This window comes from Colletotrichum abscissum (assembly GCF_030869225.1).
Source record: "Colletotrichum abscissum strain IMI 504890 chromosome Unknown Scaffold_8.1, whole genome shotgun sequence".
In the NCBI taxonomy this organism is placed as follows: Eukaryota; Fungi; Ascomycota; class Sordariomycetes; order Glomerellales; family Glomerellaceae; genus Colletotrichum; species Colletotrichum abscissum.
Genome location: NW_026850525.1, coordinates 19,253 through 46,413, shown reverse-complemented (window position 1 = coordinate 46,413; position 27,161 = coordinate 19,253). Strand labels below are relative to the sequence as shown.

The 27,161-nt window shown below is 53.8% G+C and overlaps 8 protein-coding genes across 8 annotated transcripts; 3 read left to right on the top strand and 5 right to left on the bottom strand.

Annotated features, from left to right (window-relative positions):
• Positions 1–1,020: 1,020 nt before the first annotated feature.
• On the bottom strand, positions 1,021–1,436 carry CABS01_04051 (uncharacterized protein; the record flags this gene model as incomplete). Its single annotated transcript, XM_060537423.1, has 2 exons — positions 1,021–1,062; positions 1,119–1,436. 2 exons carry the CDS (start codon positions 1,434–1,436, stop codon positions 1,021–1,023), a joined length of 360 nt encoding a protein of 119 aa, XP_060390268.1.
• Positions 1,437–3,963: 2,527 nt separating this feature from the next.
• CABS01_04050 (uncharacterized protein) lies at positions 3,964–4,245 on the bottom strand (the record flags this gene model as incomplete). Its single annotated transcript, XM_060537422.1, has 1 exon — positions 3,964–4,245. The coding sequence occupies one exon, from the start codon at positions 4,243–4,245 to the stop codon at positions 3,964–3,966; it is 282 nt and encodes a 93-aa protein (XP_060390267.1).
• A 1,070-nt stretch (positions 4,246–5,315) lies between these two features.
• On the top strand, positions 5,316–6,227 carry CABS01_04049 (uncharacterized protein; the record flags this gene model as incomplete). The annotated part of the gene is made up of 1 exon (XM_060537421.1): positions 5,316–6,227. One exon carries the CDS (start codon positions 5,316–5,318, stop codon positions 6,225–6,227), a length of 912 nt encoding a protein of 303 aa, XP_060390266.1.
• A 3,543-nt stretch (positions 6,228–9,770) lies between these two features.
• On the bottom strand, positions 9,771–11,272 carry CABS01_04048 (uncharacterized protein; the record flags this gene model as incomplete). Its single annotated transcript, XM_060537420.1, has 3 exons — positions 9,771–10,069; positions 10,160–10,825; positions 11,122–11,272. 3 exons carry the CDS (start codon positions 11,270–11,272, stop codon positions 9,771–9,773), a joined length of 1,116 nt encoding a protein of 371 aa, XP_060390265.1.
• A 4,187-nt stretch (positions 11,273–15,459) lies between these two features.
• CABS01_04047 (uncharacterized protein) lies at positions 15,460–16,078 on the top strand (the record flags this gene model as incomplete). Its single annotated transcript, XM_060537419.1, has 4 exons — positions 15,460–15,488; positions 15,654–15,729; positions 15,843–15,919; positions 16,000–16,078. The coding sequence occupies 4 exons, from the start codon at positions 15,460–15,462 to the stop codon at positions 16,076–16,078; spliced, it is 261 nt and encodes an 86-aa protein (XP_060390264.1).
• Positions 16,079–16,985: 907 nt separating this feature from the next.
• Positions 16,986–18,124, bottom strand: CABS01_04046 (uncharacterized protein; the record flags this gene model as incomplete). The annotated part of the gene is made up of 6 exons (XM_060537418.1): positions 16,986–17,032; positions 17,248–17,472; positions 17,572–17,697; positions 17,814–17,829; positions 17,944–18,009; positions 18,122–18,124. 6 exons carry the CDS (start codon positions 18,122–18,124, stop codon positions 16,986–16,988), a joined length of 483 nt encoding a protein of 160 aa, XP_060390263.1.
• A 3,114-nt stretch (positions 18,125–21,238) lies between these two features.
• Positions 21,239–22,835, top strand: CABS01_04045 (caspase domain-containing protein; the record flags this gene model as incomplete). Its single annotated transcript, XM_060537417.1, has 4 exons — positions 21,239–21,614; positions 21,670–22,495; positions 22,569–22,738; positions 22,810–22,835. 4 exons carry the CDS (start codon positions 21,239–21,241, stop codon positions 22,833–22,835), a joined length of 1,398 nt encoding a protein of 465 aa, XP_060390262.1.
• A 446-nt stretch (positions 22,836–23,281) lies between these two features.
• Positions 23,282–27,150, bottom strand: CABS01_04044 (uncharacterized protein; the record flags this gene model as incomplete). Its single annotated transcript, XM_060537416.1, has 4 exons — positions 23,282–25,550; positions 25,601–25,819; positions 25,867–26,279; positions 26,338–27,150. The coding sequence occupies 4 exons, from the start codon at positions 27,148–27,150 to the stop codon at positions 23,282–23,284; spliced, it is 3,714 nt and encodes a 1,237-aa protein (XP_060390261.1).
• Between the last annotated feature and the right edge of the window lie 11 nt (positions 27,151–27,161).

The window sequence follows — 27,161 nt, the reverse complement described above, 5'->3', positions numbered from 1 at the left end:
GCTATGCGAGGATAAGATCAAATGAGATGATTCTTGTTCTTGAATGGACGTTGCGGCTGAATATGAGAAGTACGGTCTCGCACGAACAGCGTATGACCATAACTTTTGTCCTCTCAATGAGGTACCATCATGAGGCCCCTTCTTCGAGACGGAAAAAAAACACGACGAAGAAAGAAGAGACTTTTTGGTGTAGAATACAGCCACAAAGTTCAATGATGAGAGAAGTTCTTATTGATGGTCATGGTAACACAGATAGGAAGGCTAATGATATACTGTAGGTACTGAAAGCAGGACATTGATCGATTAGAGTGGCCAGGTACCGCCTAGTCTGTGCTTTGAATACCGCAAGAGTTGGCTGTATTGCCAGACACGATTATCATCGAAGAAGACAAGAGAGGATGGACGACTTATGAACTGGGTGAGGCCCGGCACCGTGGATGAAGGTGAACATAAGACCATTCCTAGATCCCGTACATCCATAATGAGTCTTCAGGGCGGTTAGGCACAGATACCGCTTCACCTAGGAAAAGCTGTATAATTTTTCAATGTAGTCATCGCCTTATGCGATAAAAGAGAGCGAGTTCCACTGGGGAAGATGATTCAGTAAACTTGTGAAACTACTTGTTAGTTGCGAGCATATCATTAATAACGAAACCATGATTAGCAGATTCGCTGCGAAGTAACTATGCGATTTGGATCCTGCGCCGCGACGCTTGTCCAGAACGGGCTTGACCACAACGCCCTCGAAGAACACCTGGAACCAGGGCGGGGGTTTGATAGGAAATAGGACCGTTGGAAGGGATAGTGTTTCATGCGTAGGGGATATAGTTGAAGTCGGATATTGAGCAGGCGTGCTTCATCGGCCTGTTCGTCGAGAAAGGCAGAAAATGAGGGGTTGTAGGAGACAGTTGCTTGCTGATACAAGCCCATCGAAGGTTATTATGTGATTTCAGTAGCACACAAATTGAACATTGCGCAATTGCAGGTCTGGCAACAACATAGGTTCGTATTGCGTTTATGTCACAAGTGTGCGATTGGAATGCATGTATTTGTATGTGATACCTTAGATTGCCCGAAAAGTCAGCATATCCATCAGCATTAAGAAACAAATCGCTTGCACCCGCGGGGTCAAAGCTTTGCGGCGGCGCGGGGCACAGCGGGCGGGAGAGGGACATATCCGATGATGGACAGGTGCTGCTGGTGGATAGCCTGGAGTTCGATGGTAGTGTGTCCCGCCCGCCGTGCCCCCGATCGTTGCCAGGACGACTTTTGCACTCGACTTTTTGCGCAACGAAAGAGATTGGCTGGGCGCATAGGGTGGACGGCCAGTTACCGTAGTGACTGACACTTGACGGATAGGACGATGGAGGGTCCTCCTCGGGAGAGGACGGTAGACAAACGGGTAGGGTCCACAAGAGGGCAGAAATTGCGCACATGGACGGGACGAAGGGTGGGAGAGGGGATCAGAGGCAAGTCATGACAAATGCCCACCTCTCTCTCTCTCTGTCTCTGCAAGTCTCCAGTCCCATAGATGACTCCGCAGGACGTCGGGGTCCAGAAGCCTTTCCTCGAAACAGGATGGTGGACTCTTTCTTCTCACGAATCGGACGTGGACCACGTTTCGGAGTACGGATGCGGATACATACACGACACTACATTTCTGTCGGTGGGAAGTTCAAGGAAAAAGTCGACGAGTGACGTTGGAAAAGGCGGGTACGTAGCCAGCAGGGACCCGCCTTTTGGGAACCGGCGCACTGTGTCGAGTGAAACGGCTTGAGAACATTCGGCCAATGGCGTGAGCCATGCTTCACCGAGAGCTCGTTGATTTGCCAATGGGTCCTGCAAGCAATTAAACGCGACCCCGCTAATGGAGACGTGTCAGACGCGTCAAACGCGTGCGGCTCGCGACGACGCGCCGACCGCATCGCAAAGTTTCGCAGCGGGCACCGCCCACCTTCTCTCGACGAGGACGTTTTTTTTTTCACTTTCTTTACTCAACGTCGTTTTGTGGCGCAATGCCCTACTGATTGGGCGGCAATCGCGGGATTTCCATATCTTTTCTCGGTGTGGTCATTTCTTCACCGCTCACCTGTTCTTCCTGCAAGTGCTGAAGCCGGCTGATGCTAGGCTCGACGGTCCGGTCAATCTTTGACAATTCTGGGTCTGGCGTTGCCTGTCTACTTGGGCCAAGGAAAGCCATCGAGAGGGTTTTTCCGCTGGGGTTTTGCAATTTCGCTTTTTGACAGTCGTTGAGAGCGAGGGGGAGAGGAAACTGAGAGAGTGCCCTTGTCGCAGTCGCGAAAGTTGGAAGAGGCGGGGCATGATGGAGCGGATTTACCCACGTTTCTGATGCAAGCCATTAAAGACAGCCCCTCTTTGTGCCTAGGGCGCCTGGCATGCAGAGCTCGACGGGATGTCGAACCCCTCGAGGTGGTCCGCCGCTCTCCGTCACAACTTGAGGTTGAAAGCCACCACCACTAAGAATACCACCACCACACCGCCATCTCACGCGCTCATGAACAACCCCGTGGCTACCCTGAGGGTGGTCTCGCATCACAGAGAAGGGGGGTCATGAGATCGTTGAACGGTAACACGAGAGGCGGGCGTTTCGGGAGCAATGAACCGGCTTCCATGGCCAGGAGCACCCTCGAGTCATGCGTCATCTCGTCCACAACTTCCAAAGGATGGTTCAGGCATAGTATGTGTGACTGAGTAGTTGGTCGTATAGCACGGTAAGTACGGAGTACTCTGTACAGAGTACCATGCGACGCAGAACAAGCTTCAGGAGGAATCCGGTAGGCCTCTCAAGATTTGAATACGGCCTTCGAGGCCAAGAGAAGGTGGTATCCCGAACCAGAGAGATATGATGTAGTAGGGGCCCGATCGGAACATGTCGCCAGAACCGTCCCGTATGGCCCCCAGGGATCGCTCGAATCAAGGCCTAGAGACTATGACGGCAGCTGGCCGAAGCGCAGACGGAACGTGCTGCAGCACCAAGCCCAGATCCCTTTGTGCAATCCCAGCAGTCTCTCGATGGAAGTGGCACATAGTGAATGGTGAGTGGCGCAGCATTGGGAGCACTTTTTCTCTCCACAGACTGGCTGGGGGAGCACGAGCGTAAAGACCATATGTAACCGCCAATGATCATCATCTATAGTCCTTTGCTTTCGGCTCATCTAGCAGACGAAACTTTGAAGCAATCGCAGCAACTGTGGATAAACGTGAGTGCATAGAGAGACCGAAGTGCTGTAGACAATCTTGTAGGGCCGAACTGACTGCAAGTCTGTCGTTGGAAACAATAAACGCCTCGAAAGTCGAAGAGTGTGGAAGCCCTGACTCGAGCTAGGCTCAACAGAGAGTGCTATGTTGGTTGGCCGTCCGTGTGTCCCATTGTGTGGGAGTTTGACAGAAGGGAGGGCGCGAGCCGCGGCTCCTTAGCGATAAAGTCTGAGCGAACGCAGTAAGCCAAAAGGGGAAGTGTAGATTTTCTCTACATTCTTACGCTTTCCAATAGAACGGGGATACCAAGCTGAGGTGGATGTATGTCATGAGCCTCGTGAGGCAAGGTAGAAGGCATGTCCCGTGGGAGAGTATGTCTCGCATGTCTTGCAGCTCTCTTCTCGGCCGCAGAAGCCCAGGGAGATGGATGCTGTCCGATCGTTCATGGGCTCAAAGGTTATTGATTGGGCAAAGGGGGAGATGGGGACGAGATGAGGCAGAGACAGTAAAGATGAATGGTCTTGTGCCTTAGTCTTGCGACCACCTTGCATGAACAGGAGGAGAGACAGAAGAGACGGAGAAAGGGTAAGGTTGACGAGACAAATAGGAAGAAGCAAGGAGCAACAAAAGAGCCGGCGGTATTGCCTTTGATCGGAGGCGGGTGTGAGTGTGACAAGAGATCAGAGTCACAAGAAAACGAAAAGGGCCAAGAAGGGGGAGGGGGATCGATGGTGAGTTTCTCTGCTATTGCAAGTTGACCCTTGCAGATGAGCGAGGGGCGAGGGATGAGGGTGTAGGGTGCAGACCCGAAGGTGAGAGGGAAGCTACTGCAGGTTGGTGAGGGACAGGAGAAAGAGGTGTGGGAGGGAGGGTGATGGTGGAAAGGGAAGAAGCAACGCCGCCGTCCCAGACTCGAGGTACCGCCCGAGGCGGTTGAGACACAAAATGGGCCCTACGAGACAGTTTTCCATGGGAGAAGTCGCGATGGCGTACCCATTCGCGTGGCCTGTCCAGCCATTCGTTCATGAAGGCTACCTCGACCGTACCACGAGTCCTGATGGTGCGTACGTAGTAAGTCATATTGGACTGCAGACTGTTTCGGGTGCTTCCATCATCACCATGGCCATCACCATCACCATCACTCGCATGCCTCGTGTCTTTTAGGGCTTTGACTGATGTAATGTACAGACACCATGGATTGCTTACCTCATGTCAGAACCTGAGGCAGGTAAGGTCAGGTAGCCAAGGCATTGTATGACATACCCAGGTACGGAGTACATTGACCTTGGACAGAGGCTTGAGAGGAAAGAAAGAACGACGTAACGGAAGGGTCGGTCTGAATGAAAGCTCAGACCCTCTTGCCTCGCACTTCCATTAAAATCCCTGGCAAAAGCAATGGATACGTACCGCGACGTTCCTCGAGTGCTTCAGTCTCCAGACAGTGAAAGAGCTCGCATGGGGACACGGCCCAAAGTACTTGCAGCAGCATGCAGCTTGCGCGCCCACCCCCAGGGCCCCAGAGCCCCAGTCAGTGGACGGACCCTTGTCAGATGCTCCACTCTTGACTCCAGCGCACTAACAAAGCCCATTTTCGCCCTTGCCAGACACAAGGTACCAAGTCCTTCCCCCCCCATGAGAGCCTTTCAGTCCTTCGCCATCCCATCTGCCACCTGCCACTCTGCCGCCATCCAGGTCCCAGCCAACCTACCTTTACCTACCTACCCAACTACCTTACTTACACTTACTTCCCTTCCCTCCCGTCTCCCGCCCGAACTTCCTCACCGACACACCACAACACTCGCACACATTATTGCTTCACCCGCATTCCTCCCTCTCATTGCAGAAAACAAGACGACCCTGTGATTCAATATTGAAACACTTATCACTCTAATATCCTCGCCCTTAAGACCCCTTCGTCCGCCCCCTACAGTCCACCGGCGCATTCCAAGCCTCCTCGCTTTCTATCCCGTCGCATACTCGCGCACAGTCGCAAAAGTCTTTCCGTCGCATACCAAACCACCTTGCCAGCTCGTCATCGCATCGCGCGACACTTGATAGCGATAACCCACGACTGCATACCGATCAAATCCCTCAAGATGCTTATGCCATCCGCCTTCTCATGCGACACGTCGCAGCCGCCTCTTACCCGACTCCAGGCGTCTCTCTTCGCATCGCCTCCCTCGAGCCCTCCTACCCTGTCAACTAGTAGTGGCTTCGGTCACATCTTGGACAGCTGCCGCTCTCTCCAAGCCCTTCTCTCATCGCCTCAGCATCAGAACATTCCCAGTGCCGCTCTCTCATACGACGCGCCACAACAATACCTTCCCACGCCATCTCAACTTCCCACGCCGCCTCTCGCCCACGCGCCTGCTCCCCACAAACTGCGCCTGCGCTCGCGCGCAAAGCAGGATGGCGCCACTAACAGCGATCACCTTCCGCGCAAGCGCATCGCAAAGCGCGCGCCGCCACGAGGTCTGAACAAGCGCCGGCGCGCCGCCGATGAGGAGACGGGTCGTGAAGATGGTCTTCTTACGGACGAGGACGTCGAGAGCGATCTCGACATCTCATCTCAGCGTCAATCTTTCGAAGCTACCAACGACAACCCTATTCCATCCAACCCTTCTACACCCAAACGCGCGCGCATCGCACCAGAGGTGATCCCTCTGGGCCTTGAGCGCTCCGACTACCACACACTGCACCTCCTCAACGGCGACGGTGTGAACATGAACCACAGCAGCATGGAAGCGGCAGGCGCACAAGACCCAACCGTGGAGGTCGAGGCCGATGGAGAGCGGTGGAGTGCCGAGGATGATAGGATACTCGTCGAGCTTGTGCTGGAGAAGCTGAAGCTCTCCAAGACGGAGTGGCAAGATTGCGCGCGCAGTTTGGGCAAGGACCGGAACTGCCTATCCCGGCGATGGAAGAGTCTCATGGTCCAGGGTGACGTCGGCCTCAAGGGACCTCGGAGGAGTAGCCGCAGGGCCAACCTTCACGGTACCTGGCGGTAATGTACCCTGACCTTGGCGTCATTGTCGACAGTCTGGGAATTTACCATTTTATTTGTCTTGGGGTTCGAATGTGGCGTTTTTACAAGTACCAAACGGTCAGAGCCCGGAAACGGCTTTTGTGGAACATTTTAGGAGCGGTTGTTCAGCGCCTCATCTCGCGCTTAGTTGATCTCGAGCTTGGAACTAGCTTTTGAGTTGGGACATGTTGGTTTCTTTGTTTTCTCTTCTCACGCGTGCTGCGTCACCCGAGAGCGAGCATACCTTATCTACCAGAATAGGTCATTGGAATCTCATTGCGCGAGATATCCTGTCACCTTATGTGCCTTATTACAGAGAGGCCGAAATACAAAAAACTCGGATACACTCAAAAACCTCTTAGGTGCTTTGCATTCTTGTGACTTGGATCTGCTCCGGTCGAGATTGACGCCTCTGTTCCATGATCGGGAATGAGCTCGCCATACGGAGTATCTCTGATTGATATCATCGACACAATACTGCGGTATGATACATGCGGCCGTGACGTTTAGAGACCGCGTGCGTATGTCTGTCACGTACGTGGACGTGTTCAACATTACCAACCTTACGACTCACTACACTAGCTACCCGTCTGTCTTGTCGCAACTGGAACTGTCAAAGGAGCCGTCACGTCAAGCCCCCCCCCCCCCCCGCGCGCCGTTGACTTGTAGCCGCTCAGACGTCGCCCAGCCTTGTCAGCTTTCTCTGTGCCATGCTATCCGTGGCTAAATTGTTACTAGACTCTCTCTGTCCACGCGACAAGTCCGGTAGATTGATCGCCAGTCGCGCGCAATGCGCTGTTGCGCAGCTTGCTTCCTGTATTTTTCCTCCCCCGGTTCCCCCGCCCCCCCTCCATCCGCCCCAGCCTCGCCGTCCCTTTTCTGGACTATTACGGACTACTATCGCAGGTACGGATGGGGGATACCAGATTGCGATAGTTGTTTTTGGTAGCGCGGGTGGATCTTCCCGGCCCAGTGTCGTGATCGCTGGTCCAAGGTAAAGGTAAGGTACGGAGGAATGGTGGCAGGAGGGTGGCTGGTCTTGCGTGTTGGGCCTAGTGCTTTTCCCCCGCCATTCCCATGTTACAGCGCCTGATACGGCGCCCGTCATCTTTCTCTCTCTCTCACTTGGTTTTCGCTTCTCCAGGCACAGAAACGTTACCTCGATCATCGCTCGCGTACAATACAAACAGCCCAATGCAAATCATACCGGCAAACTTTCTCGCTCTCCCCTACTGAGACAAGAAAACCGAGCACCCTACCTCCTGGACAAACAGCAAGTAACAGCGTGGAAGCAGTACTCCGTCAGGCGGCGATCGCAGGACGGGACGCAAGGGGTGGCTGGTGTTATCGATAGTACGCCGCATCCCTCCCGCCGTACCTGAATATGGATATCTCGCCCTGTCCGGGGGTGCGGCCTGTACTCGGTAGGGCCAGGCCAAACCAACCACCGCAGTTCCCAACCTTTTGAAACGAGCCCGGATGAACTCTTTTCGCCCAGGGCAAGGGGAAACGAACGGGGTGTGGGACGGGAATCGGGGCGGGAAGGGTAGGGACTGGATAGTGCGAACCCTTTTTTCCCTTGCCCATCCGCGCCAGCTGAACCTATCGGCTTGACGATGTGCCTGAATCGGCCGCGGGGTCGGGTCCCCCCTCCCCCCCTCCCAAGGGCCTGGACGGCTGGCCTGGGGGGGCAGGCAGATACCCTGTCCTGTCTATTCAATTCTCTTCGGCGGGCTGTTACCTGAGCTCAGCTGTATGGATGGACTTGGATGGAGGCTGAGTTACTCGAGTGGCAAGTATGGTCAAAGAGCGACATCGGGATATTGGGCGAGTGAATGAGAGAATGAGCGAGCAATTCACTGAATCAAAGTCCGATTGATGAAGCGTAGAAAGCAGTACTCCGTATACGGATAACACCTGTGAAGCGTGTAAGTCGAATTCGACCATCGACGCAACTCACGACTTCTCTCGATGCCACAAAACCTCGGCAGTCCCGTAAGATACGCGAAAAGCACGCGTCATGATAACCAAAGATACCACACTCTCCATCATTGTCTCAAGTCTTCAAATCGCACAAACAGTTTTCTTCTTTATCGGTCGCATCCCATCATATCTCATCTCACACCCCTTCAGGCACGATCTAGCTTAACCTTGGATCTTCTGCCCACTCACCCAGCAAGCCCTACTCTATCTACCATAGTATGACTACGCAAAAGAAGAAGAAGAAGAAGAAAAAACCCTCGAGATGCAGAGCGTAGGAGCACATCACGGTACAGCATCGAAACGTGAAATGCAAGCAAGGCGAGCGGGATTTTGTTCCAACAGATTTAGGCATAAGCATCACGCATGCATGTCTCGCGAATCTGGGGTGAGGTAACGTAAATCCATCACCGCGTCCTGGGAAACGCCAATCAACCAAAGAAAAACCACAACATCGAAAGAAAAGAAACGACTTTTCGGCGACGAAGCCGACGCCGCCGCCGCATAAGCACGAATCCCACCCCCCTTCCCCCCACCACCTTATAGAGAAGCATGATTTTGATCGATACTGTGCAAGATACCTCAATGTCTCGCCGGCCATCGCGCCGTCTCCGATCCAAGGGATGACTGAAACCTCCCCCCCCCCCCCCCCCCCCCCCCCCCCCCCCCCCCCCCCCCCCCCCCCCCCCCCCCCCCCCCCTTCCCTCTCCACACCAACCAAAAAAAAACAACCCCACCCTTCTTTGCGTGTGGTTTTTTCGGTTTGCGTTCTCTCTTCCTGCCCCTCTCTCCCCCCCCCCCCCCCCCCCCTTCCACACTCCCCATCTCTTCGCCTACACGCTACCGCTAATTCGCTTCAAGTCAGGAACCAACAGGAACCAACAGCACCTACCTTTTTACGGGAGTGAGTTTCGTGTGCCTGGCATATACATCTTTCCTCCCTGCGTCTCGTCGATCAGTTACTCCCCCTTCCCGACCCATCGTCGCGGTTTGCCCTGGTCTATACTGCCTTAGCCTGGTATCATCTTTCGACCGAGGCTCTCCAAGGGGGCAAGGGGGGGACGCGATGTCCGCGTGATGCTCGCGTGACGGGGGTGATCTCCATCTGTATAGTCACTCTGTATAGCCAGTCTACTGAAGTTTTTCAGCAGCCATCGTCAAGGAGGTCAGGAGGAAAATCGAGGTCGACAATACCCTTGGATCCTCCTCCCCACACCGTCACGACCTTCTATCGATTCTACGTCCATCAGGATGTTTCACGCTATCGAAGATTGGGTACTCCTTATTGAATGAACCACGCAGAGACCAACACTTGCGTCTCGCGTTTGAATTCCAAGGGGGGCTTTGGATCTCGCAAGCTATGGGATAAGGTAAACGAACGATTGTTCCCCCAAAAACCACCAAGCCGTGCTCTACATCCTCCTCTAGAGGCCGTGACAACTGCTACGCAATGCTGAGCCATCCTGTTTTTTGTCGTCAAGTCGTCATAGCAAGTTCGACGCTCTGACCGCGTGCAAATTCACAATTCGAGGTTGCTGTGAGACGTCTAATCCTCGTAAACCTCCTCATACGTCTCCTCGTACTCTTCTCTGGCCTCCTCGAGGCGCTCGTGATCGCTACTGCTGGCATCAGAGTCCGCAGCGGCGGCGAGAGCCTCCTCATACTCCTCTCTGGCCTCCTGGACCTCCTCACGATCACTGGAAGAGACGGAGGAGCCATCCGCATCAGTAGGAGGGAGCACGGCAGGAGGCTGGTTGTAGGGGTCGTTGTAGGAATCCTGGTAGCCTCCGTACTGAGGCTGAGCTGCGGGGGCAGCGGCGTGCTTGTGCTCATCATCAGAGTCGTCTGCGTCGTGAATGTTAGTGATTTGATCTTAAACAAGAGCAAAGAGCAAGTGACACATTGCGTAAAGCGTTGTTAAAGGGGTTGACTTACCGAGGGCGTTAGCAATCAACGCGCCACCAACGGCACCGACAGCGAGACCACCGGCAGCTCCAAGCAGCATACCGCTGCTGCTGCTCTTCTTCTCCTTGTCCTTGGTGCCGTACGGGTTCTGGCCCTGCTGCTGTTGGGCGTACGGGTCTTGGCCGTAGGGAGCCTGGCCGTAAGGAGCGGGAGCACCGCCGTACTGAGGCTGGCCATAGGGGGCGGGAGAACCGCCGTAGCTGGGGTTGCCGCCGTAGGGAGCGGGGGCACCGCCGTACTGTGGAGCGGGTGAGCCGTAGCCGGAACCCTGGTCGCCGAAGGCTCTAGTGTCGGAGGAAGGGTGGGGGGGAACGGGAGGCGGGGCATAGGAGGAGCCGCCCTGGCCACCGGTAGGAGGGGACGGGTGTTCCCACTGGGAACGGCCGGTGCTCTGGTCGACGTAGAACCAGCGGTTGTTGTTGGTGTCCCACTGGACCAACCAGCCGCTGGAGACGGAAGGAGCGGCCATGGGGGGCGCGGCAGCCTGGGGAGCCGGAGGCGGCGTCTGGGCGTAGCTGGGCTGGCCGCCGTAACCGGGCTGTGCCTGGGATGGGTAAGGGTAGTTGGAGGGAGGAGCGCCGCTACCGTAGCCGCCGTATTGTTGCTGCTGCGGTTGATCACCGAAGCCGCGTTCGCCTGTGTGAATAAGAAGCGCGAGTCAGTAACCTTAACGTAACGACGATGGCAGATCTGTTTAGATCTGAACGATATCGAGCGGTAAAGAAGACAGATGATGGCTCGGTTAAGGGAAGACGTTGAAATAGGCAGGGTTATTGCGACAAGGTATGAGGGGACGTGTACATGATTTATGACTGTCCATCAACAAATCTGGAGACTTTGTCCTCTTTTCCCCTCGCTTGCTTCGGTGTAACGGGCAGTGAGAGAGAGAGAGAGAGAGAGGAGAGAGAGAGAGGGAATTTCTTTTCACTTACCGGTCTGAGGCTGCTGGTGGTGCTGCTGCTGTTGCTGTTGCTGCTGCTGGTACTGTTGATGCTGGTCGTCCTTCTTCTCGGCGGGCTTGTCGTCGGAGAAGGAGGTCTTGAGTTCCTCAAACTCCTTGGTGAGCTTCTTGAAGAACGACATGGTTTATCTTTCGGTTCGGTTGTTCGGTTAGGCTGTAAGGTAGCAGAACAAGGTTGGCAGACTTGGTACGGAGTATCTCTCAGGTAACGCAAGTGGGATATCCCGTATGTGAGGTGAGTTGGTGTAAGGTAAGGTAGGAACAGCGCAGGAGCTGAGAGAGAGGGACGGAAGAGACGGCAGAGGGCCGAGAAAAGAGCTGGGAGAGGGGCAAAAACGTGTTGAACAGCGTGGCACGCTTCGTCAGCCCTTTTCCTTTTTATTCTGATGGGCGGTCAAGGAGGGAGCCCTGGAGTCTGGAGGGGAGATGAGCAATAAGGGTATCCGTAAGGTACGGAGCAAGGTAAGGTATGGGAAAGAGGAGATGGCGGCGGGCAGGCGGGCAACGGGAAGGTTCCAAGCGAGGAAAGCGGGATGGGGAAAAGCCAAGGAGATTTGACGAGATGCCTACGGAGTGCGCAGTGTGGTCCTTGGACAAGACTTTTGGGCACTTGTACTGCAGTCTGCGGAGGGCGACAGCGGTACGAGTGGATCACCGGATGCTTCGCAGGTCAATTCTGGGGTGCGAGACGTGGGCTTGGGCTTGGGCTCGAAAGATGTGCGTGGGCAGCGGGCGCGTGAATAAGTGTGCGAGGCGTCTATCTCACGGACACGGAGTGCTGCAAGCCTGTAATACCTCAGGTAAAGGCAGGTGAGGTAAAGTGAGGTGCTCCTGCCTGGTGCGGCGTGATTGTGTGAGGGCTCCGATGGGTTCCCTCCCGGCGGCGCAGATTATCCAGCGCGCCGAGCTTTGAAGACATGCTGCGGGCCCTTGACACCTCACACCTCATGCTTCACGCCCGGCCTCACACACATCAAATCATCAGACTGCAGACCAGACAGACATTGGGCCAGTCAGAAAAGGAACGGGCCGGCAAGTGAGGTTGATCGTCGGACGAAAAGCTGCCTGCCCCCGTCGCAGCTCAGGTAAGGTAGGGGGTACAGAGTTCGGAGTACGGGGTGCCTGCTTCAGGATCCCTCCCATTTTCACCTCAGACTTTGGACGAGAGTCACAGTCATGAGTGTGATTGATTCAGTGAATGGAAACAAACCGCCCTGGAGTTTATTTGGCCGAGGCCACCGGGTGGTCGTAACGGCTCGATGAGGTTTCAATTCACTCGGCTCCATCTGCCGTCTATCCGAATCCGGTAGGAGGCCTCAAGCTATTAACACTTCATCTTCTGGGGTATCTCACCTAGTAGTTGCAATTCCATGGACAACTAGACTGGCCATTTTCCGTATCGTGATACGTATCATTATGCGGGCCATCTTACTAGGTACGGTGGATGAGGTGCTCGTTGGCGGGGAAGTAGGAGGACCACGAAGATCGCATTGTGGCAAGTGATAGGCGAGAGTCTGAGAGAGAGAGAGTGAGAGAGGGAGAACAGCAGAATATCTGGACTCCTGGAGAAACACCTCATTGAGCGAGGCAAGTGATTGGCACACAGCTGCAGACTGCTGCAGAGCTCTGCAGACCTGGTAGGGCGGGCGCCAGGCTAAGGTAGGGTCCAGGGCAACCTATCCGGTTAACCAAAAGAACATCCGTAGGCAGGGGTTCAAGATGGGGCTCCGTCGGCCCCTACCTTATCCTGAGGTCCCAGAGCTCTCAGTGTGAGCGACCTTACTTGTCAAGGTAAAGACACCTCAGAGTAGGCATGACAAGTGCGAGTGTGGGTGGGCGGGTGAGGCGCGGGATCAGGCTGATCAGCAGCAGGAGGTGGAAGTGGCAGGCCAGAGAAACATACAACAGTAAACATGAAGCACGTCTCGAACTTGACCTGTTGCTTGACTTTGCTCCTGCAGCCTACCGCTGGGTGTACTCCTGAGCGGCGCCGCCTCGCCGCACCCGCGCTCCGCCCTGTCCGCCGGTTCCCACCCGCCCGGTTTAAACATGGCGTTCCCGGACCCCAATCTGGCTTAGTCCATCAGACTGGTAACTACTGTGCTAAGGTACCGCCGTAAGGCCCTCTCACCTGAAGCTCTCTTCCCTGCAAATCCAAGTTTCCATCCTTATTAATTAACGTGCCAAAGAAAAAAACGGCAGAGTCTAACCGCCTACGGCAAAAATACCAGCAAAAAAGCTAAAGAAAGGTGTGTCACCGTGTCATGTCTTTCCCTTTTACTTTAATGCCACCTCTTTGCATGTCATCTCCTGTCCTGTCTGGTAATACCGAGCATATTGTATGTCTTCACAAATGCGCATCTGCAGTGCAGAATGCAGAAATGCCTTGCTTGTACGTACAGATACGGGGTCATTTCATGCAAATGAAATATCGAGTGGGCTGAGCTGTTCGTTCTGCGGGCAAACAAGCCAGAGAAAGAAAGAAGAAAAGAGGGAAACGGGTCATATGGCTCTTTCTGCATGGTATCAAACCACAGCCACAGCGATGAATCAAACCATCGTCGACAATCAAAGACGAAAGGAAACCGCACGAGCATCGCCCTCCTTTATGCCTGCTGCGACCTGTTGTTCGTATGACTGACCTTCCAGGGGTCTGGTGTCCCCCAATCGCCCCAGAGGTCTGAGGAAGAAAGAATAACAGTGTATCAAGTGCATCAAGTGCATCCTCCAAAACCCCGTTCGTGCCGTCCCAACGGGCTCGGCAATGGATCTCCAGTCACCACCATCCACTGAAGGAGTGTGTGAGACTGCCCATTTGTTCGCCAAACCGCCGTGCCGAGCTTTGAGGAGCTGACGAACTGAGGAGCTGCAGATGTCCTAACGCTTTTGGACGGTGGACGCGTACGCTCGCCAAGAGGGATGGAAAACCTTGGCTTCTTGGCTTTGCGGTCTTTTGGTGCCGTCCTATCCACCCCAGAAGCCTTGTCCCGTTCAAAGGCGGCCCAAGGAAACACAAGACACAAAACACTATGATTCACTACACAATCGGTATGACCGTTGTCGCTTGTGCCCGTTGAACCAGAGTTTGGCACTACTTTCCCTATCCGGTCTTTCAAGTGCGGGATACCGAATTGTATAGCACTACAGCCACCAAACGGGTTTACTTTCGTGCCAAAATCGGCGATGCCTGACTCTGAGGACATATACGGGCACTATCGAATTAAACAACCTACCGGGCTAGCTGTGCCCATCAACCCCCTGCTCCCCTGCTCCGCCCTATCAACTTATGTAACGGCGACTCCCTATCCCATGTGTGAATGCCCAGAAAACTTACCATCAGATGCCACTGCCGAGAGCCCGGCATCCCGGCCGAGACCCTCTTTTTTTTGTTGTTGCTCATCGTCGCTCCAACTTCCTCTGGCCAGTTGACCATGCCTAGCACCGAGCAGTAAGGTGATCCCCGGCTCCCCTCCTCTTTGTGCTTTACCTTACTGGTATTGGACCATCAGCCACATGGCCGCCGTTGGGTTGGCGCAACTGGGAACTGGAACCCCTTTGCGCGCGAACAGCGATCCGCGGGCCCGAAGACAGGACCCTTTTTTAAGGAGACACAAGGGGGGAGGGGGCCATCCAATGATCCATGATCCAACCAAGATACGGTTGGACCAAAGAGGAACAGCATGAGCAGAAGGGGGAAACGCACGCCGGGCCACGGGACGGACGAGAAAGGGACCCTTGGGAGCCTAGAGTGAACCCTTTCCGCGTTATTCACTGGGCTTCCCGGGATGTCCAAGGATGGACGGCAACTGTCTGAGGCGTAGCGTCTCTTGGTGCGAATGGGTTCGATGGATGGGATGGGTATTCCGTACGGCCATAACCGTATCTTACACGTAACGCGCGTGTAATGTGTGGTGAAGCTGTCAGCGAATCGCCGGCAGACATGAACCCCAGAGGACCACTCACTCGCTCTCAAGCTCACTCTGAGCCTCCCCGAGGTTGTGTCCTGCGCCTCGAACGAGGTGTGATCCCAGCACACACCTGGAATCAACATTGGGATTGGATCTGTGACCGACGGGAGGGGAGGAAAGAACATAACCCACTCCCCATCTCATCTCATCTCACCTATCCCATCCCCCATCCTACCACCTATTTCCTTCCTTCACATCCCACGCACCACTTCCGTTGCGCCCCTTGCAACTTTACAACTTGCAACCTTCACTCTCTTTCCTGAATTTTTTTTTCCCGCTTTCCATTCGCAAATCGTCAATTCTTCCTTTCCGTCGATAATCACAACCCCTTCCTAATCAACATGTCTCAATACCCTCCTCCCGGCCAGCAGTAAGTCTCCCAAGCTCTTTTCACCTGTTGCGCACCGGCGCTCGTATACGCGCGCGCGCGCGCGCGCACCTTCTCACGCTTCCCACCCAAACCAACCTCACCTTCCAAATCTCGAGAGAAAACATCAAGAAGATACCTCAAAAAAAAACTGACAATCCCTTCCAGGCCCTACTACGGCTCTCCCCCGCCTCCCCAGGGCGGCTACCCTCCCCAAGGCTACCCTCCTCCCGGCCAGCAGCCCGTGAGTTCTCTCGCCCCCTTACGCCTAAACGTCCACCGAACGAATGGGAATCCATGGGCACAGTCACCCTCTGTTGCGAAAAAGCCCGACACTAACCTCCCCTGCTCTTGTAGATGTACTACCCTCCCCAGGGCCAGGCTCCCCCTCCCCAGGAGGAGAAGAAGGACGACAAGGGCTGCCTCTACGGCTGGTGAGTTTGACATGGACAGCCTCGAAGCCCCTCGCGGCGCGCGAGATGGAACAAGAACCGAACTGACCACGCACAAATAGCATCGCCACTCTCTGCTGCTGCTGGCTCTGCGGAGAGACCTGCGAGTGCTGCCTCGAGTGCCTGACCTGCTGCTTCTAATCCACACACACGCACGCATAACGTGTAACACGCCAAGCAGAAGGAAGGGAACAGTTGAAAAAGCAAGCAACATCCGAACACAGACGATGATACCGAGTGCGACCAAAGCAACAAACTTACAACAACACACAAAGATACCAACTAGATGGCCCCCCCCCCCCCCCTGATTCCATCAACCCCCCCGAACGCGATCACGGCCTTTGCTTTGGAGAACGGGAAAACGGATTAGGGAATGGAGGGAAACGGGAGGTTGTTTGACTCGGCTTGGAAGACGGGGACTGCTTTATTCTTCTATCCTTCCACACGCACACACCCCTTCTTTGCGATGCCGGTTCTTCTCACGTACGACCGCACGCTAGTTTGTTCACTTGAGCATTGAGAGAGACGTTCTTTGCTCTTACGATTACCCACATGGCGATTGCGTTTCGCTCATTTTTCCTTGTCGTTTTCCGGGATAGGATGGGTTTTCCGGGCTGTTTACTTGGTGAGGAGGACTCGATCTAGCAATAGTCAACCTCGGTCATTAGCAGAGTAGATACACCCAACAAGAAAAAAAACACCACCCACCCGTTAAATATTCTCCTGCATTAGACAGGCAAGACCTTGGTGAAAAATGTGTAAAATCATCCGTGTCAAAGCTGTCAATCAATGTCTTGCATGTATTGTGTCATGTGTGTGATTGTGATGTGTATTGCCAAGTCGTTTTCCTCCACTTTTAAAGCACCCATCCATATCCTCTCTCTCACTGTGCCTTATGAGGAAAGGGTATCAAGGCGGCAGTGTGTGTGCTTTTCCTCCCCCTTCCTCCCCACCAACCCCATTGGACCCAAAATCAAAGAAAGATCGCCCCGCCAACAAACCGTTTGTCGCTGCTGTCGCTGCTTCTCGCGTTTGCAGAATACTGTTTCTACTTCTTGCCGTCTTTCGGGGCCATGAGCTGGACGAATTCTTGATCTGTTGTGTTTTTTTTTGCAATGTCAGCCGCAATCCTCCCGAAAGTGATGGTGCTAATTAAAGAAACACTGAGTGGGGGCGGGGGTGGCAAGCGAAATGCGAATGGGGTGGTGATGCAGGGCCATTCCGGTGGGCGAGGAGGGATGAGACGCTCGCAGTATTGATGGGATCGCGACCGGCATGGGTACAAATTCGCAGTATTGGGGATTGCCTACAATCAATAGAACCGTTGCCGTCGAGATCGGCACCTCTGATCATCTCCTCAATCTCCTCGTCGGTGGCGCGCTGGCCGAGGGACAGCAGCACCTGGCGCAATTCCGAGGGCGAGACGGAGCCGCTGTTGTCCTTGTCAAAGACCTTGAAGGCGGCGACAAGCTCGGTGTTGGTGTCGGAATCTTTGCTGGAGGGTGCGGGTGCCTCGCTCATGAGTTGGAGGAATTCTGCGGTCGTTGTTAGTCGCAGGGATTCCAAGTTGCGACAGCAAAATCACCATGGCGACAGTGTTACTAATCGCGCCACGGGTCAGAACGGAGGCGCACCTTCGAAATCAATTCCGCCGTCGTTATTGGGGTCGACCTCGGCGATGAGCTCGTTGACCTCCTGGATGCTGGGGTTCAGCCCAAGAGACTTCATGGCGATCTGGAACTCCTCCGCGTTGATGGCGCCTAGATACGCAACTCTAGTTAGCTGGATGAGCTGATAATCCAGCGGGAATGGCAAGCCTAGCAGGCTGATTCGGTATGAAAGGCTGATTGCGTGCGTTGAGTCGGGAGTGACTGACCGGTGCCATCGCGATCCTGTCAGGGAAGAAACACCACTGTCAGCAAGGAGTTCATCCCAAGGAGGGGGACAATGCACAATAATGCCATTGTCGGGATACGTATGTGCGAGGCAGGGTTCTTGCAACTTACAAAGATGGAAAAGACCTGCTTGTAGTCTTTGAACTGCTCCTCAGTGAGTCCGTAGGGCGGAGGGGCCTACACGAAGATCGAAGTCGAAATGTCAGCCTTTGGATGCCAGGGAAACGAAGGCCATATCGGAGCTGCGACGTGAGGGGCAACATCATGGGTCGCGCGACCGAAAACGCACCATTTTTGAGTTTTGCGGGGTCGGGAAACGAGTGTGTGTCGTGGACGGAATAGGTTTATCGAGGAAGCTACAGCGAGCTTCTGGGCGAAAGGAACGATGACGATAATTCAATGCGTAGGCCGGTGCGTGTAGGTTATCGCGTGCGACGAGCGAGGAGAATCGTGTGTTGACGTTTGGGTAAAGATGCAAGGCAAGAAGAGGATAGGCAAGATAATAGGTGGGAGGGGAGAAAAACAAGACTCAAGGAATGGTAGCCCGTAGCCCCTCGTTCTCTCGCCTGGCCTCAGCCTGATTGAATGGTTCTACATTTTTAGTGCTGGGCTACCTTGCTCCCACCTGTTTCTGCTGTGAAGAGCAAGGTACCTGCACATGGATGCCGATGGGCTGGATGCCGATACCGAGAAAGCAGCCTGCCATCCCTCTACTAGCAGTGGCAGCCCTGGCTTGAGACTGAGCTCATGCTGGTTTGCTCCGTCCCTAGCTTCGTATTACTTTATTTTAGTCAATTGTATCAACATCAAGCCCGGTCCAGTCCAGTCCCAGTTCCAGGCTGCGACGCCAAAGACCCAAGGTGTGGTAAGGTTGACAGATGTCTAGCAGTCGCCAGCTGAACCTGTTGGTGACATTCTCCTATCAAACCCAAGTTTTGGCCCCCTCCCCTCTCACATCAAGAGATACTGAGTACGCAGTACAAAAACCTGCCTTACCTAAGAAGCCCAGTACCCTGCTGTGCACCCTGATCACCACCAGCATGTGAGGTATGACGCCAGGCTGCCCTACGGCACCATCTAGCGCCTGCGTGGCCTGGGAAGGTCTTGGCGTCCGAGTCTATTTCCGCCCGCGAACCTGCAAGCGTACGCGGCCACATCCACATCGCCGTTGCTCAAAGAGGATTAGGTCCTGTCCGGTGCTTTGAATTGGCTTCCGGGCTTGGGGGTGGGTGGCGACATCAGACAGCTGTACTGCGCGTATGTACGAATGATAGCGTGCAGACCTGCGCAGAGTTGCAGAGAAAAGGGCAGCAATGGGACTTCCTCCACCTTCCGCCCTCTCTTCCCGTCAGGCCAGGTCTGGGCACGCCGTCCCTTCTCCTCTGCCGTCCGCGGGAAGGGGAGGGAACTGACAGCCGCTTGGTCTTGGCAGACGATGGGAGTTTGGTGAACGATGAACCATAACAGACAGTTATGCACCTAACCAGCTAGCCAACCCCCTGCTCCTTTCGAATAAGGTAGTCTTGGTAGTATAAGTTATGATTGGGTATGGACGTTGTTGAAACTGTCGCTGATCACGAGTATTTGGTGATGCATCAAGCTTCAACCGGCATTTGGGCTCATCGGCAATGATTTCCTGAGACCTGCATTTCAGCGTGGCTTGGGCTTCTTCCTCCCATTGAGTCCAAGACTACCGCGAGCCACCTATTGAACCACGGACCATCTGAATCAGCCTTGGAGGCATCCCGACTGTGGCTTGTTGATGGATTTGACCAACAGAGTGCGCCTCGCATGCGAAGCCCTTCCATGCTTCGGAGCCAAGCCAGGAGACAAGCTGCAGCAATCTAGGAAGACGGTATTTGACTTTGTAGGCAGCAGTAAGATGTGAAATACTGGGGCTTTATCTCGAACACGCGGGAGAATGTGAGAGAGCGTACCTCAACCTCGCGCGTATCAGTACGGACAGAGGCGATCAGATGATGTGGAACAAGTTTCTGGAGCTCCTTCTTTCTCTTCTACTGCGTGGAGGCATGGAGGCATGTGTGAATCCCAGCTGAAAACTCCAAACACTTGCCCAGAAAGAGACAAAACGTCGCGCCTTTTTGTGCAAGTGCAACCGAGGCCTCCTCCTCCCTTCACCTTCCTAAGTACCTTATTATCAAAGAAAGTTAATTCTTTCTAAGTCATAAGTATAAGAATATAGTTTTAATAAAATAGTATAGTACTGACTTAGTACTTAAATTAAGATATTTTTTTAAACTTATTATAAAAAAAAATAACTATATTATTAACTACTTATTATCGAGGTTTATAAATAATATTATAACTTTAATTATTATAACTTTAATTATTATAGTTTTAATTATAATAACTTTATTTATAATAAATAAAAAGTCTAATTATAAGTCCTTTAAAAGCCTCTTTTTAAGAATTATAAAAGCTTCTAAATTAAGTTAAAATACTTATTAAAATATTAATAACTAAACTAATTTTATAATAATAACTTTAATAAAAAACTTAGTAAATAATATTAAAAGCCTTGCTAACGTTAGGTATAATTTACGAAACGTAATAACGCAGCCGCAGAGTATTACTAATATATCCTACGCTAAGAAGGGCATTATTAGTACTAACGAGATGGATAGGGCCGTGTCGATATGGCGCCTCGGCTTCCTCCTACAGCTCGAGGATAATCGCCTTAGACGGCATTGGAAGTCTCCCTTCACCTTCCATTCTGTTCAGTTCCCCTTACCGCCCCTTCCCCCTCCAACCCCACCACTCTGACCTCAAGACGTCTCATCCCGGGCTGCCTCGCCCGTTGCCCCTCCATTGGGGCCCATCCCTTCCCACCTCGACACACGACGCAGTAAGGTATCACGGATACCTAAGCTGCCACACTCCACGCTTTCCCAGCTCTGAGGTGAGCAGGAGCTTCCCGCAGTGCCGCGCTACCGCTCAAAGACCTTGGCAAGGTACCTGAAGGACCCCTCCACCCCTCCTCCTACCTTGGTTTGCTGTCCCCAATCCGACCACCCGATTCTCTGCGCATCGCTCTCGCATCTCACCCAACCGAACCCCACAATCTTTCTTAACACCCTTCGCATTCCGTTCATATCAACTCTTAATCTTCCGAGTCCGAACTTCTGCAGCTCTTCAGACCCTCGTCTGTAGATTTCATACCTTCCTCGGCTTGCCGGGAAGTCTCCATTTCCAATAACAAAGGCTCGTTTTGGCACAGCTTATTCGCTCATAGTGGGTTTGCCCCTCACCCCGCCCTTTCCGGCACATCACCTCACTCACAACTCATCTCACCTCTGTTCCAGCGAAGCCTGTGTAAACCAAAACACGTCTTGCACGACCCACGCTCTTCATCCTGCACAAGCACAGCGCCAATTGACTCGGCAACATGTCTGGCTACCCAGGACAGCACGGCTACGGTGGCGGCGGCGGTGGCTATGGTGGAGGAGGCTATGGCGGCGGACACCACCAGCAGGGAGGTTATGGAGGTCACCAAGGAGGAGGCGGCGGCGGCTATGGCGGATACCAACCTCCCCCCGGCCCCCCTCCCTCGCACCACGGAGGCTACGGCGGCGGTGGCGGCGGCTACAACCCGCCTCCCGGTCCGCCTCCGGGTCAGGGTGGCTACGGCTATAACCAGGCACCGCCCAACCCGCACCCGGACCAGGGCTACATCGGAAGGTATGCACCCCCTTCCCATCCTCCGCCTCCGGGCCTCGACGTATACGGCTACCCTGTCAATTCCGGCCACCAGGGAAGACCCCGTGAGTATCACATACCTCGCTTCTTTCAAGTATCATGAGTACTGATTCAACTCAGATATGCCCACGGTAAACTCCAACGACTGGGCTCACGGCAACCGAAACGCGCCCCCTCCCCCGCCTTCAGGCGCTCAGCAGTTCGGCCACGGCGCTCCCGATGGCTACAGCTTTCAGTATTCCACCTGTCAGGGTAAGAGGAAAGCCCTCCTCATCGGCATCAACTACTTTGGCCAGGATGGTGAGCTGCGCGGCTGCATCAACGACGTCAAGAACCTGTCGGCCTTCCTGGTAGAAAAGTACGGCTACAAGCGTGAAGACATGGTCATCCTCACCGACGATCAGCAGCAGGCCATGGGCCAGCCCACGAAGAACAACATCCTCCGAGCCATGCACTGGCTCGTTCAGGGCGCACAGCCAAACGACTCCTTGTTCTTCCACTACTCTGGTCACGGCGGCCAGACTGAGGATCTTGATGGCGATGAAGATGACGGCTACGACGAAGTCATCTACCCGGTTGATTACAAGGAAGCCGGTCACATTGTCGATGACGAAATGCATCTCATCATGGTCCGACCCCTTCAGCCCGGCGTGAGACTTACAGCCATTTTCGACTCATGCCACTCTGGTTCCGCCCTCGACCTGCCTTACATCTACTCCACCAAGGGCGTTCTCAAGGAGCCCAATCTGGCCAAGGAGGCTGGCCAGGGACTGCTCAAGGCATTCACGGCTTACACCTCGGGCGACCTAGGTGGTGTCGCGAGCTCCATCTTCAGCTTCGGCAAGCGCGCCATTGCCGGCGACGATGCCTACGAAAAGACCAAGGACACGCGTACCTCTCCCGCCGACGTCATCATGTGGTCCGGCAGCAAGGACAGTCAGACATCGTGAGTTCTCTTGTCTATCGTGCTTTGAAGCGGGGGCAGAGAGTTGTAAGATCTAACAAATGTTGTTCTCTAGTGCCGACGCTACCATTGCGAACCAAGCCACGGGAGCCATGTCGTACGCTTTCATCACTGCTCTTAAGAAGAATCCCCAGCAAAGCTACGTCGAGCTGCTCAACAGCATTCGTGAGGTCCTGGAGGAGAAGTACACCCAGCTGCCTCAACTTTCAAGCAGTCACCCCATCGGTAAGCCGCGTCCATCCACTTGTCGTTCATGTGTTCTTTGCTTCTTATACATAATGCTAATTGTCGTTTAGACACGGATCTTCTCTATGTGATGTAAACTCTTCTTGTATCCAATACAGAAGGCATCCCCCCCCCCCCCCCCCCAAAAGCAGGGCACGCAAAGTTGGGAAAGCAGTGCTTTAAAGCGTAGTAATGACATATGTCATCCAAATACAAATGATTCATGACGACTATCATTTTCTATCGATTCGAAGTGAAGAGAAAAGAGCATTGCATTTTTGAGTTCTAAAACGTCTATAAAGATGGGTATCGTGCAAATCGCCTATGTGCGCCCCTCCGAGGCAGCAAAAAAAAAGGGGGGGAAAGGAAGTATCTCGACCAAACGCCCTCTCTCGTAATTACCGTTCCATCCTGCAATCCAGGAAAGAGAAAGCCCTTTCTACCAACGGAGTATCACCAAACCATGTCCAGTGAAGTAAATGCTCACCGATGCTCCAACGCGCTGTGCTCATGCCAATACCAACGAATTTCAGCCCCTCTCCATTAATCCTCGCCGAAAGGGTCATCATCAAGAAGGTTGAAGACCGGAGTGGTCTTGACCCTCTTGCTCCCTCCCGAGGCTCCTCCTCCTCCTCCGAGACGTCCTCCCAGAGACGGACCGCCGTCGCCGCAGAGGTCAATAACATCCTCGTCGTCATTGTCCTCCATCTGTCTCTTGCGAGGAATCGTGCCGGAAATGCGAGTCTGACCCGGCCTCACATTATGAGACCGCGCCGTAAGAGCTCCTGACGAGGTTCTCGCTCCTCCTCCAATCCCGCTGCGCGAACGCGGTGGGCTCTTCTCCTTCATAAGCGAAGTGAGCCTGGGATTCTCTTGTTGACTTGCGTCCACAAGTTCGCTGAACCGCGACCTGTTCGATGCAGAGGACGCCGTGCCTGAGCCCATGATGGTACCCGAGGCCGACCGCACTTCCCATGTCGAGCCGGTACGACGCTTCTTGGAGCGCTCCGCGTCTAGGATCGCCGTCATGTAGTCCGGCTGGTTGTCGCTGCCGGTAGCTGGTGATGGGCTGCTTGAAGGGCTTCTAGGTCTGACCCCGAGGCCTAGTCGACTGCTCCTAGAAATTCCTCCCGATAACGCGTCCAGACGTGGTGTAGGCTTGGGCGTAGGACCACCCATCACGGCGTCTAGTCGCGGTGTTTTGGAAGGTTCGTCAGACGTGCTCTGGAGCGGAGACGTGGGCTTCGAAGTCCCCGTCAAACCGGCCCGTCTGCTGAACGACGATACGGGCTCTTTTCTCGAACTCCTCCCTCCGAACAGTGCCAATGGGTCACGCGTTCTCGATACGCCGGAATCGAGTTTGCTGCTCCGAGGCGTCTCTCTCGGCGTCAGTCTTGTGTCTAGCTTCGCCCGTTGCCGGGCCGTCGCTTCATCATCGAACTTGGGTGTAGACTCAAGCTTAATCCTCCCCAAGTTTTTAAGTCGATCTCTTGTCGAGGTGCCACTGGGAACGGGTGCAGCATGTTGGCTGCTGCTGCTTGGCGTAGTTGTAGATTTCTCTTTTTTGACGCTCGCGCCAAACATCTCCCTGATGTCCCTGTGACCTGACTGCCTAGTTGTTGAAATGGCAGTGGGCTCTGACTCTGGCTTCACATTGTTCGCCATATCCACATCCTCCACCTTTGGTGTTACCTGAGTATGGGCCACGCTATTGCACGGTGGCAAGTCATTTCTGGTCGGTGCTTCATGGTAGCCCCTTCGAGGCGTCTCCAAAGGCCCCAGAGGAACGCTTGGCGTGGACGTTGAGCTTGGCCTAGATGCCTCAGCAGTCACACTAGCCGAAGAAGAAGCTGAGGGTCCTGCGGCGGTGCTCGTGAGAGGCCCCTGAGACTTCGCATCTCCAAGCTTCCACATGATCCCACCCTTGTCTCCAAGAAATGAAAGCAGAACATCTGGGTCGAATTGATGAACAGCTCTGGTAGCCTCCTGTCTCCTCAATCTCTCGGTTGTGCGGATTCTTTCGTTGACCAGCGAAAACTTGGTAAGCTGCATCGTCAGACTAGCCTCGTTCTTACCGTAGATGGCTGCTTTGATGGGCTTATCCTGTTTGTTGAGCTGTCCTTGGATATGGTCCACGATTGCCCTGGGCTTGACTAAGTGAATCGTTTTCCATGATGGTTGCTCGAAGAAGGAGTTGAGAGTCTTGCAGTGACCACAACATTCAGCCATTGGGGGTATCGACTTTGGCTCCCGCTCGATCCGACCCGAGACATCCTCAAAGACTGCGCTCTCGTAGTACACAAAGATGGCTTGGAACAGGCGCTGGTACGCCGGCTTATCGGGGTCCACCACATCCTGGAGGGTCCTAAGAAATGGTAGCCAGAGAGGTGCCAAATGGATGGGCTGAATCTCGGTAACATGCTGGGCGATGTGGTTTGTGAAATTGGATACTTGATCATTCATACCAAGACGATCAAGGTTTCGGAGTAGTCCAGCGATCATTGCGTGGTTCGTTGGACCCGGCTTTGAGAGGTCGTGAAGAAATTCTTCTGTCGGTTCAGCAACGCACCAGGCCTGGCGAGCAGCCTTGGCTTCAGCGCTCTGTTCTTTGTTGGTGTTGCTGACCAAGTTCTCGATGTTCCATAGCGTTCGTGATGCTCCTGTCATCCCTGCGTGCTTCTCGTAAAACTCAGTGACTTCGTCAAGAGGGAGCTTGTGTCTCTTGGCCACCTCAAAAAGTCTGTTAAACAATCCGAGGATGAACTGGCTCTGCTGTTGGGTCTCTCCAAGTCGGCTCACAGCTGCGTCCACCCTGCAGATTATTAGTGTAAGAACAGACTATAGAATAGAGAATGTGCTTACGTATCCCTCCACTTGCCAAAGTCCTTGAACAACTCCAAGAGATTTACTATGAGCCGGCCATGGCTAGCTGAAAGGGGGGCTTCAAGCATTCTAATGGCCATGATCCCCAACTCCTGGGTATCATGGCTCGAATTGTCGGCTTCAGCATATGCAGGCAGCTTTTCGACTATGCTTGCAACGTGCAAGAAGCTGTTGCCCTCGGATAAGAAATGGCGAAGCCTAAGCTGGTATTAGCTTTGATTGTTGATTGCAAATGTATGACTTACTCATAAAGAGCATCAGCTGCTGAGTAGCCATGAAAGATCGCATTCTGGCATATCCAATCATAGTCTACTATCGGCTTGGATCGGGTATTGGCGACAAGGTTTTGGAAAAGTGGATGGTCATTGAACGCCAGTGAAGTCAAGATTAGATCACCCATGAGACCAGGGTCGATCTTTCCGATAAAATCTTCACGGCTCCGAACTCGCAGACCAAGGATCTGGGTCTCTGGCAGCTCATTGCCGTATTGAGGCCAAACAAATTGACAAAGAGACTTGAGTGCTTCAAAGTAGAAAGCCGACTCTGAAGATTCTTTGCATTGCCGCAAGAGATAGCGCCAGAGGTTGCCAGCAAGCTGCGGTTGATTGGTCACGTTGACAGAGTCTAGTTGTGTTCGGAGAGGTGTAATAATGATTGCCTGTGTATAGTCAGAATGGAGTCACAAACACTGTAACGGCAGGTCGCCCTGGACTCACTGGTGCAAAGTAATGTCCCAGGTCACCACTAGTGCCTGGGACAATGTGCTGGTACCACTGAGGGTTTGTTTCACGATATGTTCGCTCTTCGTGAAAGGCCCGCTCTTCAGAGGGCCATTGCCATGAGAAGATTGACCGACGAGCCCTTTCCCAGAGAATGTTCCTATCATCTAGGACATTGCCCGCGTGGCAATGGATGTTTTCGGCAAGCGTGAAATCATCATAGTTGCCAAAATACCCAATGCTGGGTAAGTGGCTGATATGCTGGTTGACCTGCCAAAAGCCATTCTGCTCAGGGGTTTGCGACCCGGCATTTCCGTCTCTCTGGAGGGAAATCCAGGCTTGGTACTGGCAACGTTTTCCTTTATACTTCATAACCACTGGAAGAACCTCGAATCCTAGCCGAGGGCACAAGTCGATGAGACGAGTAATGAGGGTGGAGTCAGCAGCAGACATGTTTTGCCCCATGACCCAACTCTCGAATTCCATGGGATTTTTCGGGGCGTGGAAGTGGTATATAGCATGTTGAAGTGATAGGGATCGATCCTGAATCCTAGAGTCCCAGTGCTTCAGAACCTCAGTGAGCCGACGGTATGCAGCATCTATTGCATGACTGGAGGCGGAGTGCTGTTCTGTCGTAGTCGGATAGCTTTTTATCTCTGACTTGATCGCGTGGGACGTGTCGGGCCCACCGCCGACCGCGTAAAGGGCCTCGATAGCCTGGTATAGCTCTGCTCTGAAGGCACTGCTCAGTGGCGCGTTGGTGCCGTGCAAGATACCGGGCCTTTGAGGTGCAGGCTCCGGATCCGACATGACTGTTTTTC